Here is a 16,757-nt window from a genome sequence, read left to right on the forward strand (position 1 = left end):
TCTTGTTTCTTGGAACATAGAGACCTTGCTATAAATATCTGTGAGTTTAAATATGGATTTCTATGTGCACATATAGACCCAAGTGCACAAATGGACATTTTATCATATCATACCATGCTGCATCATATCATTTAATACAATATTGTGTGTCTGCAGTGAGAAGACACATTTTTCTGTCCTGGTTAGTCAAAGTGAAGCATCAAAGGTTAATTTCTTTCTGTCTGAAATTTGCACGCAGCAAGTTAGACATGACTTTACTGTGCCACGATAAACTTTGCATAGTATACCTTGTATAAAGGTAAAATACATTTTCCATGACTTAAACCTTTGTGGATCGGTGCTAGGCTAAGGGCAATTAGATTTAACATCCCTGGAAACTCCAAAGGCATTTTAAAGGACTCGCTCTTTTGTTCCAACTCTAGCACTCAAAAAGACTGAGACATTTTTGGAATAGGTTTTGATGGACTTATATGAAAATTTATATGACTAAGAATTGGATTTGTTCCTCTGGAATATTATGGATTATTTTTATGTGGGAATTACATAAGTGTGCAGAGCTGCATGCAGTTGGCTTAATGTAGCTAAAAATATATATTCTGATTTCCATTTGGAAAGGTAGCTGGATTTTTCCAGCTTCCCCACTCAGTGATGACTTTATGGTGTGTACGGGTTATAGATTACAGGAAAAATTGAAATGCATAGTAAAATCAAGGGGTTTAAAATGGATTAACATTTGATTATATCTTTGAGAAGATGAATACTGATGTGTGTCCTTCTCCACTCTTGATTTTGAACTGTGGTGAAATCCCTTACAAATAAAACATATCAGAGAGACCACCTGGATGTAAACAAGGACAGGAGTGGGCAGCACATGAGAAAGCAGAAATCTTTGAGGCCTGGGGCAAAGGCTCATCCTGCTTTCATCCCATGGCTCATTTGCCTCTGGTGTGGCAGAAATCACAAGGATTACCCTGACAAGAGAAAACTTCACAGAGCAATTGGACATCACAAGTGAGGAGCAACTGCTCTCAGTTACATTACTCAAAGATACTCCATTTCTCCCTGCCTCTCTCTTTCTCTCTCTCCATATAGGAGAATTTATTTGACACAGTAGTATCCAAAAAACGCTTCTTGAAGAAAGAATTTTTTCCATCTGTATTTTTGATGAAAAGCCTCATGAAGTGGAGGCTGAACTCTCCTGTTCTAACAGAGAACACATTAGAAAACCTGATCCTTTTATTTTAAACTATTGGCTGCCCCACTAACACCAAAATTTGGTACATTTGGTACAATTCCACTTCCTAAAATCTTTTGGGGTATTGTAACCTGGTGTTGCTTCACCTTCCACATGAAGCAACACCAGGTTACAATATCCCAAAAGATTTTAGGAAGTGGAATTGTGGTCCTGTGGGCAGCACTGCTGTTCTATTAGAAGGGTTTGTGTGATGTCTGTATCAAGTGATACAGTACAGTGACTCTCTAAAGGGAAAAATGATGTAAATATACTGCAAGAGAAATGAACAAAGGGTGTTCTTCTAAATTATCTGCACATCTGTGACTCACCTAGAACAAATACAGTATAAAATTGCAGAGCTGACAGGATGCTTCCATCAGGTTTTTAAATGTTGTGTGAGATGGAACATGTTTTATGGCATAAAACCCAAACTCTGCTTTTATTTTGCTTCTTCTGTATGTTTTCTAAAATGGACATGTCACTTTGGCTGTATAATCATATCATATTTAGATTTGATTTAAATCCTGTCTTTTCTCAGCTGTGCTCGCTAATGGAATCATTCATGCTTTTTATACAGTTGATCTAATAATATTTTCCTCAGTGCTCTCTGGCATTATTTTTTACTTTGTTGGAAGCATGGCAAAGCTGGCAATATAAATTGAGTCTGCATTTTAATGACATTGGTGGTGATTTTTTCATGCATTTGGATAAGGTGGGGTTTTTTTTCCTCTCTTTGTACCATGGTCATTTCAATATACTGTGGTGTGGCCATGTGAATGACTGATTGATCTGCAGGATTCTTTAATAAGGAAGAGGAATTTTCCAGTATTACTTTGCTGCTTAAACTGCTCTGTTCATGCAGGCCATCAATAGAATGCCCATGAGATATCTTCTCTCTTTATTTTCTAAGCAATGTACTCCAATGACCTACGAACTTCTCTGTTTTATGTCTCTGGTCCCTCTTCAATACAAATAAAATGGTGTCTCCTACTGGAAAACACTAGGAGATGACTTTCAGCATTTTCTCATAGGAAGGTTTCTCAAATTTCAAATGAGGATTGGTGAACAAACACTTCTCATTTAGTGACAATATATTTTTTTCTGGATACACTTAGAAAGAGAACAAATTATGGACTGCAGCAATGACTGTCTCCACTACATTTTATACTTGCACAACCCCCATGATGACTTTAGTGATGGTGGGGGAAGAGGCACAAGTGTGGCCCTTCAGAGTGGGTTTTCTTCTTATTTTGCAGAGGGTCCAAGATGTCATGTGCTACCTCAGGAGAGTGAAGCCCTTTACAGAGGCAGCAGATGCAGTTCAGCATTGCTCATTCTGTTGTGCTTCAACTCTGACCACGGAAGCGCCAGCTCCTGGGACAGAAAGTGCTCTGTTTACACTCAGACCTTGGCATTTTTCCTAAGGGTACCAATTATAATGGTGTTTTTTGTGATATGGGCACACATCCATTATGAATTGGCTTGCACCCACCAACTCATTTTCTACAGGCCATGGAACATCCATCAGATGGCAACTATTCCCATTCGTGTGCAATGTTAAGGAAATCTAGATCATTACCAGCAGAATAATGAATTCCCTAGAATTGTTCCATTGTGCAATTATATGAAGTATGCTAAGAAAAAGGGCAGTTTCTCAATAAAGTACTCCTTTTTATTTTCCTAAACCACAGGAATGATAGATTATTAATCATGATTAATGCTCAGTTACAGTGAATTATAGTGGAGCAGTGCCTGGAAATCCCAGTCTGCTTGGTAAACTCATTTTCTTGCATAATAGGAAACTTACCTTGCATTTAAGAGAACGCAAACAGATGAATGCAATGGAACTAACCATTTCATACAATTAAAAGAAAAATGTACTAGGTACATACATTCTTAGTCTGACAGTCTTGAACTTTTTTGATACTGTACAAGCATAGTAGAAGAATACAATTGCAAACATCTTAATTGTTCCTGTATTTTGCTTTCTTCCTGAGAACCAGAGTCTTCTAGAGCTCAGCTGTGTCACTCATCCTGAATCCCTAAGCAGCACTGGATTTAAGGCAGAGCTGTACATTTTCTGGACATTTGGAAGATGTTGGTTGTTCTAGCTGATGATTGCTCAAGAGAATACAAATGCTCAAAGTGCTTTAGGAAGCAGAGGAAAGTCGAATGAGGTAAAGTAATATATTTCATCCCTATATTTGGGGTTGTATATGGGATAATTTTTGCCAGCCCCACATCTAAGGGACTCATTGTACATGGAGAGTAAGGCACCAGGATGACATTATGGAAGGGCTCATGGTCAGTCAGAGAACTTAATATTCTTTGAGATAACTGAATATTAAACTTTTGGAAGCCATCAGAGGCTTTTCCAATATTTAGCAAACATCAATTCCCCTAAAGTTTACATCCTAATCTGTATTGTATTCTGAGAACAGAGTGAAAAGAGGTGAAAAGACATTTTTGTCTCAAGGATGAGACTGCTGGGTCATTTCCAAGAGGAGATCCTTAGAGAGGATCCCATGGTCCTTTCCTGTGGAAGGTAGCAAAGCAGCTCTCCGTTATTCTGCCTGTCTCTCTCTTCCCCCAAGCAATCTGTCAGTGCATTTCTGGTGCCGGGGAGAGGCGTCGTGTCGGAGCGCTGTTCCCGTTTGCAAAACGGGAACTTCTATTTGTTGTTCTCAGGAGCTGGTTTCACGCACTGACATCTCCCCAGGAGCACAGCTGAGTCCAACATGTTCCCAGCAGCCATCCACCCAAACGCCTCCCACTCGAGCACCCAGACCTTCCTTCCCAGTAAATAAAAAATACAGAGACAGCCTCGAATTGTTCCAAATGCTTTGGTTTCACTGGGATGTCTACCCATGTTCAGATCTAATAAATGGGTATTTTTCTGCACTAGGAAGTCAGTTTAGTGTGGGAATAGGATGGCTTTTCAAAGAGTTTCTGGAATAGTTAATGGAAAAGTCTGACTTTCTCTGTTGTCAATGTGTTTAAATGTTCCTACGTGTCGTGAAAGTACAATGTTGCAATTAACAACTTTGTGACAGAAAACAAAGTTATCATAGGCTGCTGATTCTACTGTGTTGTATGAAATAACATGTTTTTCAAGGTTTCACTGCTCAAGAAATGTCTCAAAAATCTACTTCCTAAAGCAGGAAACTGAGCAGTGGGCCCTTGTACACTTCAGGCAAGGAGCTATTGCTGCATTATTTAAAACACCACCCACAGCAGCTCTCAATACATCCCAGTGCGATTCCATTCATATTGCTGGGACATCCTGTCCAATCATGGCTATAGTAATTCTGTCTTTGACCTTACCTGTGCCCTGTATTAGACATGACCTCAGTATGCCAACCTATGGATTACAACACACATAAAAAAAAAATATTCTGAATAATGATTCCTAGGAAAAGAGTTGGAAAAAATTCCACATTTGTGCCAAAATCCCCCAGTCCAGTTCCACAGCTGAATGAGTTCACTTGCCATGAGTTATACTGGTGTGGTCATTGTGTTTTTCCTTGCAGACTCAGAATTGGTACAAGACATCCTGGCTTGAAAGGCAAAGTCTCCATCTCTGATTCCCTCACTGACAATGTTTTGGGGTATGCACCCTCTGGTTTCCCCTCTTGGGCTCTGTCCAGCCATTACACATGAAATCTCCCATTCTGGAGGTTGGCATCAAAAGCAAGGACTGCCAATGTACATTTTTATTGGTGCTTCTCTAGGAAATGGTATGTGGAACAAGCATCCCTCTTTTCTGACTCCTAAATGCCTCGGGTCAGAGTTTTTATTCATAAACACTCACATGCCACTTTGTAAAAAGGATTTAAAGGATACCAAGGTGGTATAGAGTATAGAATGATCCAAGCCTCTGTGGCCTGGTATGTAGCAGTGAGAGTTTAGCTTAGCTTTGGAAGATTTAAGATCAAAATTCTGTGGAAGAATGCAAATCGAAGCACTAAAACTCAGCACTGCCCATCCTGGAGTGGGTGACCCAAACCAGTACCTCCTGGAAGACAGTGGGTTGTGCTGTGGGGTTTGGGAATGATGTGGTGATGAAGGACTAATGATTTAGCTCCTTTAGGTGACTACAGCTCACGATGTGACAGTGTAAGATAAGCAAATCTCTTCCATTCCCCACCAACATCCTGGAAGGAGCAGAGAAATGAGGTGTTCTGGGCTGCTCGCTGCATTGCTGAGGTTTGTTGTCTTCTGGTCACTAGGCTTTGTAAGATGCTTGGAAAAAGGTTATTAGTGGTTCTACTTTTGCTTTCTGATTTTTTGAAAGCATGAGTGTTCCAGAAGGGGGATAAGGAAACTACATACACATGGCTGTTTTCTCCCATTAAATGTTTGTGCACCAGGATTACGCTGATTAATAAACAAGTGGCTTCAGTGATTTTAGAAATACTTAATATTCCAGTATCTTGCCAAGGATCCTTGTTTGGGATTCCACAGGCTCTTCTGCACTGAGATCACTGAGGGTTTTGGGAGAAATTTTAGTGCTTATATAAAGAAAACACTGACTTTGTGTTAGTCTATAAATACCTAATATGAGCAAGCAATTCTGTACTTTCCTCTGTGCTTAATACCTGTGTTCTGCACCCTCAGGCAGATGAATTTACATGCTTTTCTTGTCATATGTGTAATGTGCAACATGTATTTCCTTTTTATTAATCAGACCTGCCATCAGAAAGGAGATAAAAGGAGTTTAAGCCCAACCAGGATGGATACTGTCATATTGTTATCTTTTGTGCACAGGTGGAGATGCCTGTTTGCACGAGAATCAGAGGCAATATTCTGTTTCTTGCAGAAGTCTTACAAATGAAAATCAAGCAAAGGAATTACTGGATATCTATGGGGTAATTTTCCTCTGGAAGTGTGTAGTCAATTCCCATTTAGGCTAATTACATTAAGAAGCCCTTTCCTATAACTAATGAACAATAGGCATAACCTCTTATTACATAACCATGGGCCAGCACATTAATACACTGTCAAATTGAAATACCCTGTGAAAATGCTTCCTCCACAAAAATCACTGGAGATTTTCAGTGACATTTGCTGTAATTACCAGTAGCATGGTTTCTAATTAATTAATTTTTTTTTCTACCTATACTGGGCATATAAGAGTGTTTTAAGAGATTGAATAAATAAATTTTTAATTATAAAATGATTATATATCATACATTATTTATAATAACCAACAATGTGTAATACATGTTTAGGTATGAATCCATTAGGAAGATGAACTAATATATATATCAGTGCTAAAATAATGTCCTAATTTGTTCTGTGTTTATGAATGGCAAAATCAGTGTTTAAAGCAATTAAAGGTTTATAAAAGCTTGGATTGACAGTGGGTAAAGCAGCAAGCACACTTGGCACTTAGGAATTCTGTTGTCATCTATGGCAGAGAAGACCCCTTTTTGTCCTTTATTGGTTTCAGCAGTTTGTGATATCATGCCACCAGAACAGTACAGATAGAGAGACCTCCAAGGAGGGAGCAACAAGATGCACATAGTCCTCATTGACAAAACCTCTGGCTATGATTAATATTTCAAAGAAAAAAAATCTCCTTTGTAATGTGTCAGGTAGTTTTGAGGAATTTTGTCAGTCATTTCCCTATTAGCGGTAGCAGACTTCTGAAATCTCCATGGCGAGTTCCAGGCACTCCCCGGTCTCGTGGCAGGACTCCAAGAGGCTGCAATCAATGTCACAGTCACAGTTGCAGTCGTTGTTGCTGTGGTCTTCGTCAGAGGTCTGGTAATATCTATTGGATGGACAACAGGTATCTGTCAGCCAATGTTCACAGGTATCAGGCAGCATTATAAGAAAGTCCCAAAATTGGCAGAACAAGCAGGCCAGGATAAGTGTTGCGCATTCATCTAAGAGAAAGGAAAAGCAGGGAGACGTAAGAACAAGGCCAGTGTGGCTACACAGAAGTGAGAGGGTGGGCTAAAAATACATTGATGATAACTACTTCCATAGAGACAAGTGAAAAGTTTATTTTCTATTTTAATTGCTCTGGAAAAACAACAGCTGTATGAAAAGAATTTGAATGGAAATATTATGTGGTAGTGAAATGCAGAAGAAGAAGCCCTTTAAACCAAATTTTATCTTCTCATGCCTGGACAGCAAAGAGGCAGAAGAGACACAAGAAGCTGGGAGGGGACACAGCCAGGACAGCTGATCCCAGCTAGATAGAAGGATAGTCCAGACCATATGGCATCAACATAAATTAGGCAGAAAACAAGCAGGGGTTTCTGCTCAGATAACTGATTTGGCATCATTTGGTGAGTGCTGAGCAATTGCAATGTGTATCCCTTGTTTTGTATATTCTTATTCTTATTCTTATTCTTATTCTTATTCTTATTCTTATTCTTATCCTTATTCTTATTCTTTATTATTATTATTATTATTATTATTATTATTATTATTATCATTATTATTTTGTTCCTCCCATGTAAAACAACTACAATTTTCCTATTACACTGCATTTATCTCATCCCATGAGATTTCTTCCCTTTTCCCTTCTGGTACCCCCATTCTGCAGTGGGGCAGTGGGTGACGGGTTCTGTGGGGTTGAGTAAACCACAACATCAGCACAGGTGACACTGGAGTTTATTTTCATTTTCACAAGAGTTTGCACTAAAAATATTTAAAAACTACCAAGGACAGGGAGGGAGAGCAGGTCTGGAGAAGAGCTTTCAGGAAGGGCAATGTGCCTCAGCTCAGGGTCCTGCCAACTCCCCACCAAGCAGGGCTCTTACCTTTTCATTCACCAGTGTCAGTTGTTCAAAGGAGACAAAAGTTTGGAAAATAGATTATGTAGGATGTGTATCTGGAGCCAGTGAATATTCCTGAAAACTTGCTCACCATGACTAAAACTCTGTGTTATGTTTGTGCCCTCCCAAAATCAACTAATTAACTCCTCACCCCTCAGCCTCCAGCATCTGGGGAGACTGCTTGGGTGTAGCAGGTGTGAGATTCCAACTGTGTGAATCCAGTTGGAGCACAGACCCAGACCTTTCCTTTCCCTTTTTTTTCTTTTTTCCCTTCTTGTTTTTGGAAAGGAAAAATGCCTTCAACAATATGAGTGTCTTTTCATTGGTTCCTTCAGGAAAGCATATGGTTATAACCACATTTCTTGCCCTAGGATGACTAACTGTGAACTCATTCAACTGCATTGGTTCTGTTGTGGCATTTTCTAGCTCACGTAACATGAAGTTAACTGCCAGGAAGTTTCCAGAATTATGCTTTTTTTTTTTAGAAAGCTTTCTTGATGAAAAAAACAAAATTAAAAAAAATCATTCCAGCTTCTTTATTAAAAAGGCAGTTAAAGCAGGTAGAACGAACAAACAGCATGTGACTGAACTTCTTTCTAAATGGCATATTATCACCAATGTTATCAATTTTAATACTTATTTAAATATGTCAAGATCTATTTAGGTTCAGACAAGCACAACTAACTTCTAAGTCAGTTCTGTTGAATAAGAATGACTAGATTTTGGTGATACTCAGTAAGTTCATGCTTATATTTTTTCCTAGCTAAATGAACTGAAATAATTATAAAATTGAAATAGTTAATAAGGTGACACCACTGTACTTAATTGTATGAAATTTACACTGTAGAAAATGTAATCATTTTATCCAGTAATTCTTGGTGTAATTAAGACTATTCTTTTTAGATCTCTGATGTTTATGAAATTTCTTTCCTATACATAGATGTGAGAGACAGAATTCAAAGTTATGTCTTAATTAAGGATTTGGCAATTTTTTTCCTCCCTCTCCAAAGATCCATTTTTTTAATAACAGGTTTTTTTTCCCTGAATGTGTTAGCCATAATGGTGATTATGTAATCTGGAGAGAATAGATATGATTCTTAGGGCTTCATCCAGGAAAGAGAGCACACAAAAAGCACAAGATTTTAATAATAAAGTAATGTTTCAGCACAGACTCTGTGATGTGCAGTAAAGATGCTTTTAAATTCCCATCAGAGCACACACCATGAACTGTGATAATGGATGTAACACATTTCAAAAAATCTGCATGTGTGAGGCTTTTTGGTCCTGTTTTAAGTGGGGTAATGTATATAAATAATAGATATTAGCAATTAGACATCGATTCCTATGCATTCATTTATATATTTGAAAATAAATTAGCCACAAACTGCATAAAAGAAGATGCAATCTCTTGTTTTCCCCTCTGTTTTCCCTGCTGTTTGCCAAACGGCATTACTGCGTTCATCTCAGTGAGAACAATGACCTCAGCTCTCGTTCTCTACATTACTAGATTAATTAGCACAAAAGAAGAATTTATAATCATTTTTCTAGCATGCCACATCTCTAAGTTTTCCTGCTCTTGTTTGGTGGCATCTGCTCACACAGATGATGCTCTGAACAACCCTGGTCCAAAGCTTGCTGAGGCCTTTCTGGTCATCCTTGGTGAGACCTATGAGTGTTGTGTTTGCTCTTGTCTGAGCCCTGGGGACAAAATAATCACCAGTTTCCTCATCTACTGTTCTGCCTTCAGATGTTCTCCAAGCACCAGCAAACAGGATTTGGCCTCGTGCATGTGGAATAAGCAGTAAGTTGTCAGAGTGGAGTGAGCTGAGTATGCAATGACAACCACAAATCTGTCTTCCTTTGGTTTTCTTGGCCTCTATCCAGCCCTTAACATTATTAATTAAGCACAGATTGGTTTGGGGTTTTTTTTGTTGTTGTTGTTTATTTCCTTCACGTTTAGCTTTTTTTAAGGAGAATGAAATTTGTTATTTGCATCACATGGCACACACCTGTGTGCCAGTAGTGGTTGAGATAGACCTCAAATTCAAAAATATGGAGTGTGTGAACAAGAGGACAAGTCCCCTAAATAAAAGAAATACTTCAGATCATTATCTGAAATTAAGCATATTCCAATAGATGTATCACAGACATCCCTTTTGTAAGGATCTGTGACACAATAGAGATGTTAATGATTCTTGGAGAACAGGGCACTTTATTGTGTTGATCTGTATTTAGAAATGCTTAATTTAGGAATTGTTAAATGATATGCACGACAGATCCCAGCTCCATTGGATATAACACACTAATCCATTATTGCAAAAGGCACTCAAAAGAAACTTCTGAAATACTTCACAGAGCCTTTTTTTAACATGCACTGGAATAACCAGGAATAGATGTATCTGGTACTGACACTGGTGCCTCTGTGCAAACTCTCATTACTAAAGTACAAATGCTCTGTGGCACAATAAGCTCTAAGCTCCTCTTCTATGACTTTAGTATCACTGACAATTTAAGATCATCTTCTAGAAATTCTCATCTACCACACAAATGTCTGCAGGGCAACTTAACATTGCTTTTGGCGATGTTCTTGAACCTCCTGTTCAACATTTAATTTCGAGTTGGTTATACATAGTTCTTTTGCAGTGGGCATTATTTAGAAATCAGCTCAAATGTGATCTGTTTTATAAAACATACCATCACTGTCTCTCTGATGTACTGATGCATCATCTTCAATGTAAGTGAATTCTCTGCATTTCTCCAGGGAAGCAATGGATGATCTGCTTGCATCTGACAATTTCTTCTCATTCTTGGTACCCTTTGATGAAGCGTCTGTGATGCTGAATTCTGCGACAGAACTCATAACAATACCTTTCATAGGCTTTTCATCTGTGTGTTTTTCATTTGTAAGCTGGTTATCTGGTGGGATTAGGAAAAGAAAGACTGTGATACCAAGGCAGAGATCTAAGAGAATAACATATGCAGAATTTTCAAACCTCCAGTTGTTTACTTCCAAGGCCTAACCCTTCTCACCTAATGATTTCAGTCTCTTTACAGAGGTTTATTCATAGTAAAGGTATTTGTGAACTTGCCTTCTAAGGTTTGCCCTTAAACCCAGAGGACTTAGAGGCTAAGTAATAATTCACTTCCAGTGTGTGGGATCAGGTTTGGAAATAAAACAGAACTATTGCCTCAGGTTGACATCTATTTAGTGTTTGATATCCTAACTTCAATTTGTGACATAAAAGAAGGCAAAACAATTATCTTGCTATTTTTCAGCTGCAAGTTCATTTCCCTAAATTAACAGCCAACAATGTGCACGTAGGTGGTACCTGGATGCAGATGTGCCAGCTCACTGTGGCTCATAATGTTGTAGAAAGACAGCCAGATGGTCTCTGTTTAGCATCCAGATTCCTTATTTCATAACTTCATCCCCACTTGCGTTGTTGGCCTGGAAGTTAACCAGGAGATGGGATACTTCACATGCTGTCAGCGTGCCAGAGAGGCAGCTCAAAAACCAGAGGGAGAGCTTAATTTTAAGCCCCAACTAGGGGAAAGGTTAAGAAGAGTTCTGAGTTCAATTTATTCTTGAAGAACTTCTCAGACACAGATAAACATGGGTTGATATATAGTTTCACCCACTCTCTGAAGTGATCAAGTGGCCAAGAGACACAGTCATTCTCTTCGTGGCAGGGATGATAAAACCTCATCAGTTCTTATCTACAGCTGATTAACTCCTGTGCCTCACATCAAGCACAGCCTCACTTTTTATCTCACTTAAATCTTGTGATATGCTTGCTCTTGAGCTATATACAGAAAATCAATCTTTACAAACACCTCAGTTTTGCAAATGCTACTTTCTGAGAGGAGCAGTAAGTGCTCTGAAGTGGTTCATCTGCACTTGCCTGAAGGAGTCTGAGGAGAGGGCCTGAGTATCTCTTGGTTTTTAGGTACCTTTGGCTTCTGACACAGGTTAAAGAAAAGCCAAGGAAAGGCAGAGAATGAAACCTTGGTGAGACTGCAGCTGCTCCATCAGTATCCTTGCAGCAAGAGGAGAAAAAGTGGATGGGATGGATGGATGGATGGATGGATGGATGGATGGATGGATGAATGGATGGATGGATGGATTGCAAGGTAAGTGAAAAACCAGGGCCACCATAAGGCTTGAGGAGGGGGGAAGCAAGGATTTGAGAGATAAGTAGCACCTAGTTTGAGTCCAGTGAAGGCCACTGAGGTGGTAAGGGGTCTGGAAGACCTTCTGCATGAGCAGAGGCTGTGGGAGCTGGCTTTGGTTGGCCTGGAGGAGAAGGCAAAGAACAGTGCTGGATGCTTGGCTCCCCTCCAGAGCCAGGATAATGGAGAAGCCAGACCCCAACTCCTCCCAGCACTGCACAGATGGAAAACAAGGAGATGACATGGTCAGAAGCTGCAGAAAAGGCAGCTGGAACTGCCCAGGGAATTAATTCCTCATCATGGGAATCTGCAAAGCACCAGAACAGACCACAGCAAGGCTGTGGCTGTGTGAAGAGCTCAGCTGGGCATGGACCCCAGCAACCTGCTCTTACTGTGGGTTTCTGGCAGAGGCCAAATGAGGTGATTCTAGAGTCCCTTCCAAGCTAATTTTTCTATTATTTCTATAACTCCATTTACTTAGCAAATGAATAAGCAATTAATTTAAATTTCTAGCCGTGTTTCTAGCCATTTTAGACAGTTTTACCTGGAGAGATACACAGAAGCAGAAAAGGTGGGTAGAGGTTAGTAGAGTGAGATCTTGGGATAAGATAAGCACAAAAACTAGGCTATCATTTTAATTTTAAATCACTGCTTTAAAATAGTGTGTTGGCAGAGGTATTGTCTTGATTTTGAAGTCATAATGACAACAAAGTCTACTGTGATGGAAATGTGAATTTCCCTGTCCTGGAGAGTTGGCCTTGGGCAGGGAGCGAACGATGGGATGGAGGCAGTAAGAGAGCAGTGGCACAGAGAGGAGGTTCAGAAACTTAAACTGTCAGGTTTTTTGAGTATTGTGATGAAGGAAAGCCACAGGCATGATGGGAAGACTGGGAGAGGCAGTGGCTCCACTGGGTGTGACCCAGCAGTGCAAAGCACAGCAGTTCTCCCCTGAGCTTGTACCCTTGGTCATAAGAAATCAGCATCTGAGGCTGGGCATGTCTGGTTTTGTCCATCTGTGATGATTTGTTGATGGTTTTCCCCTCAAAGTAAGCAAATTCAGCTTTCTCCCCCCCCCCCCCCCGACTCTTTGGCCAGCCTCTTCAGTCCTGAATGTGACTGTTTTCCAGTGTTTGTAAATCAGTGACATTCCACAGGTTTGCCTGCACTTTCATTCAATAACAAACCATCTTCAGGAAAAGTTCTGCTGATTAAAGCAGCAGAGCTAAGGAGGAAGTGATGTCCTGCTTATGCATTGGATTTATTGGATAACAATTGTTTTTTGAGTCCAAAAGACACAAGCCCTACCTGTTAGCCAGGTGCCAATATCACAAATGGGTCTTGCTTGTTCACACTGAGAGCTACACCCAGGCTGAACCTTTAGATACACACGGATCAGATCAAAAGGCTTAGGCAAGAATAACTATTATTTTCCACCTTCATGATCTGCCCAGAAATCTAAACTAGTTATGTTTTAACTCATGATATATTTGTTGAGTTCCCCAATTCTGCAACAATACAATGGCCCACAGAATGCATTTAAACATTCAAGAAGTGAGACTGAAAAAGAAGTCTGACAGAAGTAATCAGTAAATGCCAGACTGACATTTACTGTATCCACCGACTTCTACTATTCATACTTGGAGTCAATTTTTATTCTTGAAGTGCTGTTGAAGAGAAATCAAAACCAGAAATAGAAAGGCATAGACATAACCTGAATTTTTCAATACAGCACCATCAAACAAAAGGGTAACAAAAGCTGTCACTCAGGGACTCTTCTGTTTGTTAAAGCATACTACATCTTGGAAAATACAGTACATTTTAGTGTCAGACTCTTAGTTTGAAAAGCTCCCTTTCAGTAATGTTATACTTGTCTTGTACAGCTAGATCAAGCCTTCATGCAATCACTGTAACAAGCAACTTGCTATGACAAGCGAGATCCTTGCTTCCAGAAAACACTGCAGGAGAGGCTAAAGCAGTGTACAATTATAGGTCTCCATTTCATTTTTATGCAATTACCTTCAGTTCAGCTGTGGGTCCATCTACATTATGTCTTTTATCAATTTAATGTTTGCACAAAGTGTCTGAAGAAATAAAGATTGTGCTAGACCAGCAGAAAAAAAAAGGTGGTTAGCACTTTTTTTTTCCTATTATAGTTTGCTGCTGGATGGAACAGTAGTAGTTTGAGAGTTTGGAACAAATAGATGTAACCAAATAGGCTTTAAAAATATATTGCATACCACTCATAGTATTTATGATTATTGTTAATCGAGAATATAAAAAACCCTAAATTACAGTTAGAGATGGGAAGAGGGTCAAACTTTGCAACTTTCTTTTAAGAGCCAGTGTTCAGCTTCAAATGTCCACGTCTGTGTTTTTAATGTATAGAAATCAGCCACTGAAGTGAACTTAAAGGGAAAAATAAGTGTATCATGATGGAGAAATGTCAGATTATTCAGTGTTAGACTGTTAGGCAGAGGCTGCTAAAGGTACACCCCCACAATGTGCCATTTTTAAGTAATATGAAGTAGCAACTTTCTTCCTCACATGGGGAAGCTGAGACTTGCCTTGGCTGTTGCAGTAGAAGACTGGGATTGTTCAACCATGTTTGTATCAAAGATAGTCTCAACACTCACATGGAATTTCTTTTTTCTTTTTCTTTTTCTTTTTGGAGTTGGGCGATTCAGATGGCTGACTACAAGTGTCTAAATTCATGAAAGCACAAAGTAAATCACTTACTTTTCACTGATGCCAGCTCCAGATCCCTCTGGTTAATAGGGAGGAGCAGTGATACCAAGACTGGCATTTGCAGTATGTCCCCTGACCTCTATTTCTCTTCATTGGCTTTAGGCACAAACCAGCATCTCGCAGTCCTGGAGAAGAGGAGTCTGCAGTTTCCCTGCATGCTTCTGAAATTAGATTTAATATAGAGATATACAAGGGCTCTAAGTCTATTTTTGATAAGGGACAGAGGGTTTAAGATGTGCTCTGTTCTGCTGGACAGGGATTGCAGCAATGCAGGTAATCCAAAGCAGCTCTTGGAGCAGCTGTTTAGGAGGAGAGTCCACTGAAGGAGAAGGAGAATTGATCTCTGACCCTCCTAGGGCTCATCCACATCCTACAAGGAAAGGACAAGGGAGCCTGTGGCTCTGCTCAATGCTGGCATTTGTTCCAAATCCATCCTGGCAGTGGTTCTTTGTCTCACACCCCTGTAGCGAGGTGTCCCAAGGGTTAATGCTAAACTGTGTGGAAAACTGTGGCAGTTTAGGACCTGTAACTTTTTAATTTTCCCCTGGGGCATGGTGGTGTAGCATTCATCCCGTGCCCTGCTGTTGCTGCCTGTCTGTTTAATGTGTCACATGCTCATCACTGAAAGAGCTGTGTGCCACATCCGTTCAGTCCCCAGATGACACAGGCAGAGCTACATCAGACCTGATGCATGAAAACTTGCACGTATGAAGGCTTGATCTGACCTCACTTGGTTCTTATTGTACAACGAAACCCAAACCTCAGGGTTTGACAGCAGTTCTTCAAAAAGGCAAAAGCCAAAGGAAAACAAAACACTTTTTCTTGATCATTTAAGGGATATATTAATCTGCCAGGGAGGGAGTATCTCTGCATGCATGGGCCCAGCAGCTTACCTGGATGGTCCTCACTGCTCGGCGTCACCCCAGGGAGGGCCAGTAGAGGCAGGGAGCTGGTGCGACGGTCTTGGTGGAGAGAAGAAAACAAAATTGAAGAGGGATAAGCGTCAAATAAATGTGGTTTGGCACAGTTATTACCCTCAGCCACTTAGTAATAGGCATTGACTTCAGGAGTAGTTGGTCTGAGGTCAAACAGAAGCAAATATGCTTCCTTGCAGAGGGAGGTTACATGGCATGGTGTGCTGTTTGTGTTACTCTCTGTCTCTTTTCAGGAAAGGAAGCATAAAAAAAACCTGCTACAACAGAAAGTTTCACCCAAAAAGGGGTGAAGTGGATCACTAGCAAACACAGCAATTCAGGTAGGTACAGAAAATTTGAGAGCTGGGAGGTCTGACATGAAATGTGGGGCATCATCCATGCCCAAACACCTCAGAAACCTTAGATGATGATCCCAAATCATGAGCAAAGGAGGAGAGAGGAAATTTAAGCCCAAACTCCAGCCTTCATGGCCCGTCAGTCTTGGTGGACAAGATGCTCAAGATCCCTGTGGTGGCAAGCCCAGGTCCCCACATGGAGCAATGCTGAGCTCCTCCACCTTGGACACACCTGCCAGGCTGTTCACTCCATGTCTAAGGCTCAGAGGCTGAACTCTCCTTTCCTTCTCTCCCCAAGTGTCAGGGGGGCAAAGTAGGAAGGGGTGTGGGACTATCCGAGCCATGAGTGCAGCAGATGGAGCAAACTCCATGGGAACTGCTGTTGCCCACATGGGAGAGGCTGGAGGGAGCTGCTCCAGACCAGTATATCACAGGGGCTTTCAGAGATTTGTGCCCATTACATTCTGCTGAGCTCAGGCAGAAGGATGCAGGGGATTTGGAGACAGTTTATTTTTGTCATGAGGAAACAGGAAATAGTACACAAGGC

General features: G+C 40.3%; 1 protein-coding gene across 4 annotated transcripts in view; it reads right to left on the reverse strand.

The window, feature by feature from the left end:
* Window positions 1-6,632: 6,632 nt before the first annotated feature.
* The window catches only part of MDFIC2 (MyoD family inhibitor domain containing 2), a 43,843-nt gene continuing 33,718 nt past the window's right edge, over window positions 6,633-16,757 (reverse strand). For 3 of the 4 annotated variants that reach the window (XM_077786170.1, XM_021550760.3, XM_077786171.1), the window contains exons 3-5: window positions 15,834-15,902; window positions 10,720-10,941; window positions 6,633-7,125 (exon numbers count right to left, since the gene is read on the reverse strand). In XM_077786170.1, the coding sequence (XP_077642296.1) occupies window positions 6,866-7,125; window positions 10,720-10,941; window positions 15,834-15,902 (551 nt within the window). In that variant the 3' untranslated portion in view covers window positions 6,633-6,865. Of the gene's footprint in view, window positions 7,126-10,719; window positions 10,942-14,931; window positions 15,397-15,833; window positions 15,903-16,757 lie in introns of those variants that run through there. The other variant, XM_077786172.1, reaches the window with a different exon arrangement.

This window comes from Lonchura striata, chromosome 12 (genome assembly GCF_046129695.1).
Source record: "Lonchura striata isolate bLonStr1 chromosome 12, bLonStr1.mat, whole genome shotgun sequence".
Lineage (NCBI taxonomy): Eukaryota > Metazoa > Chordata > Aves > Passeriformes > Estrildidae > Lonchura > Lonchura striata.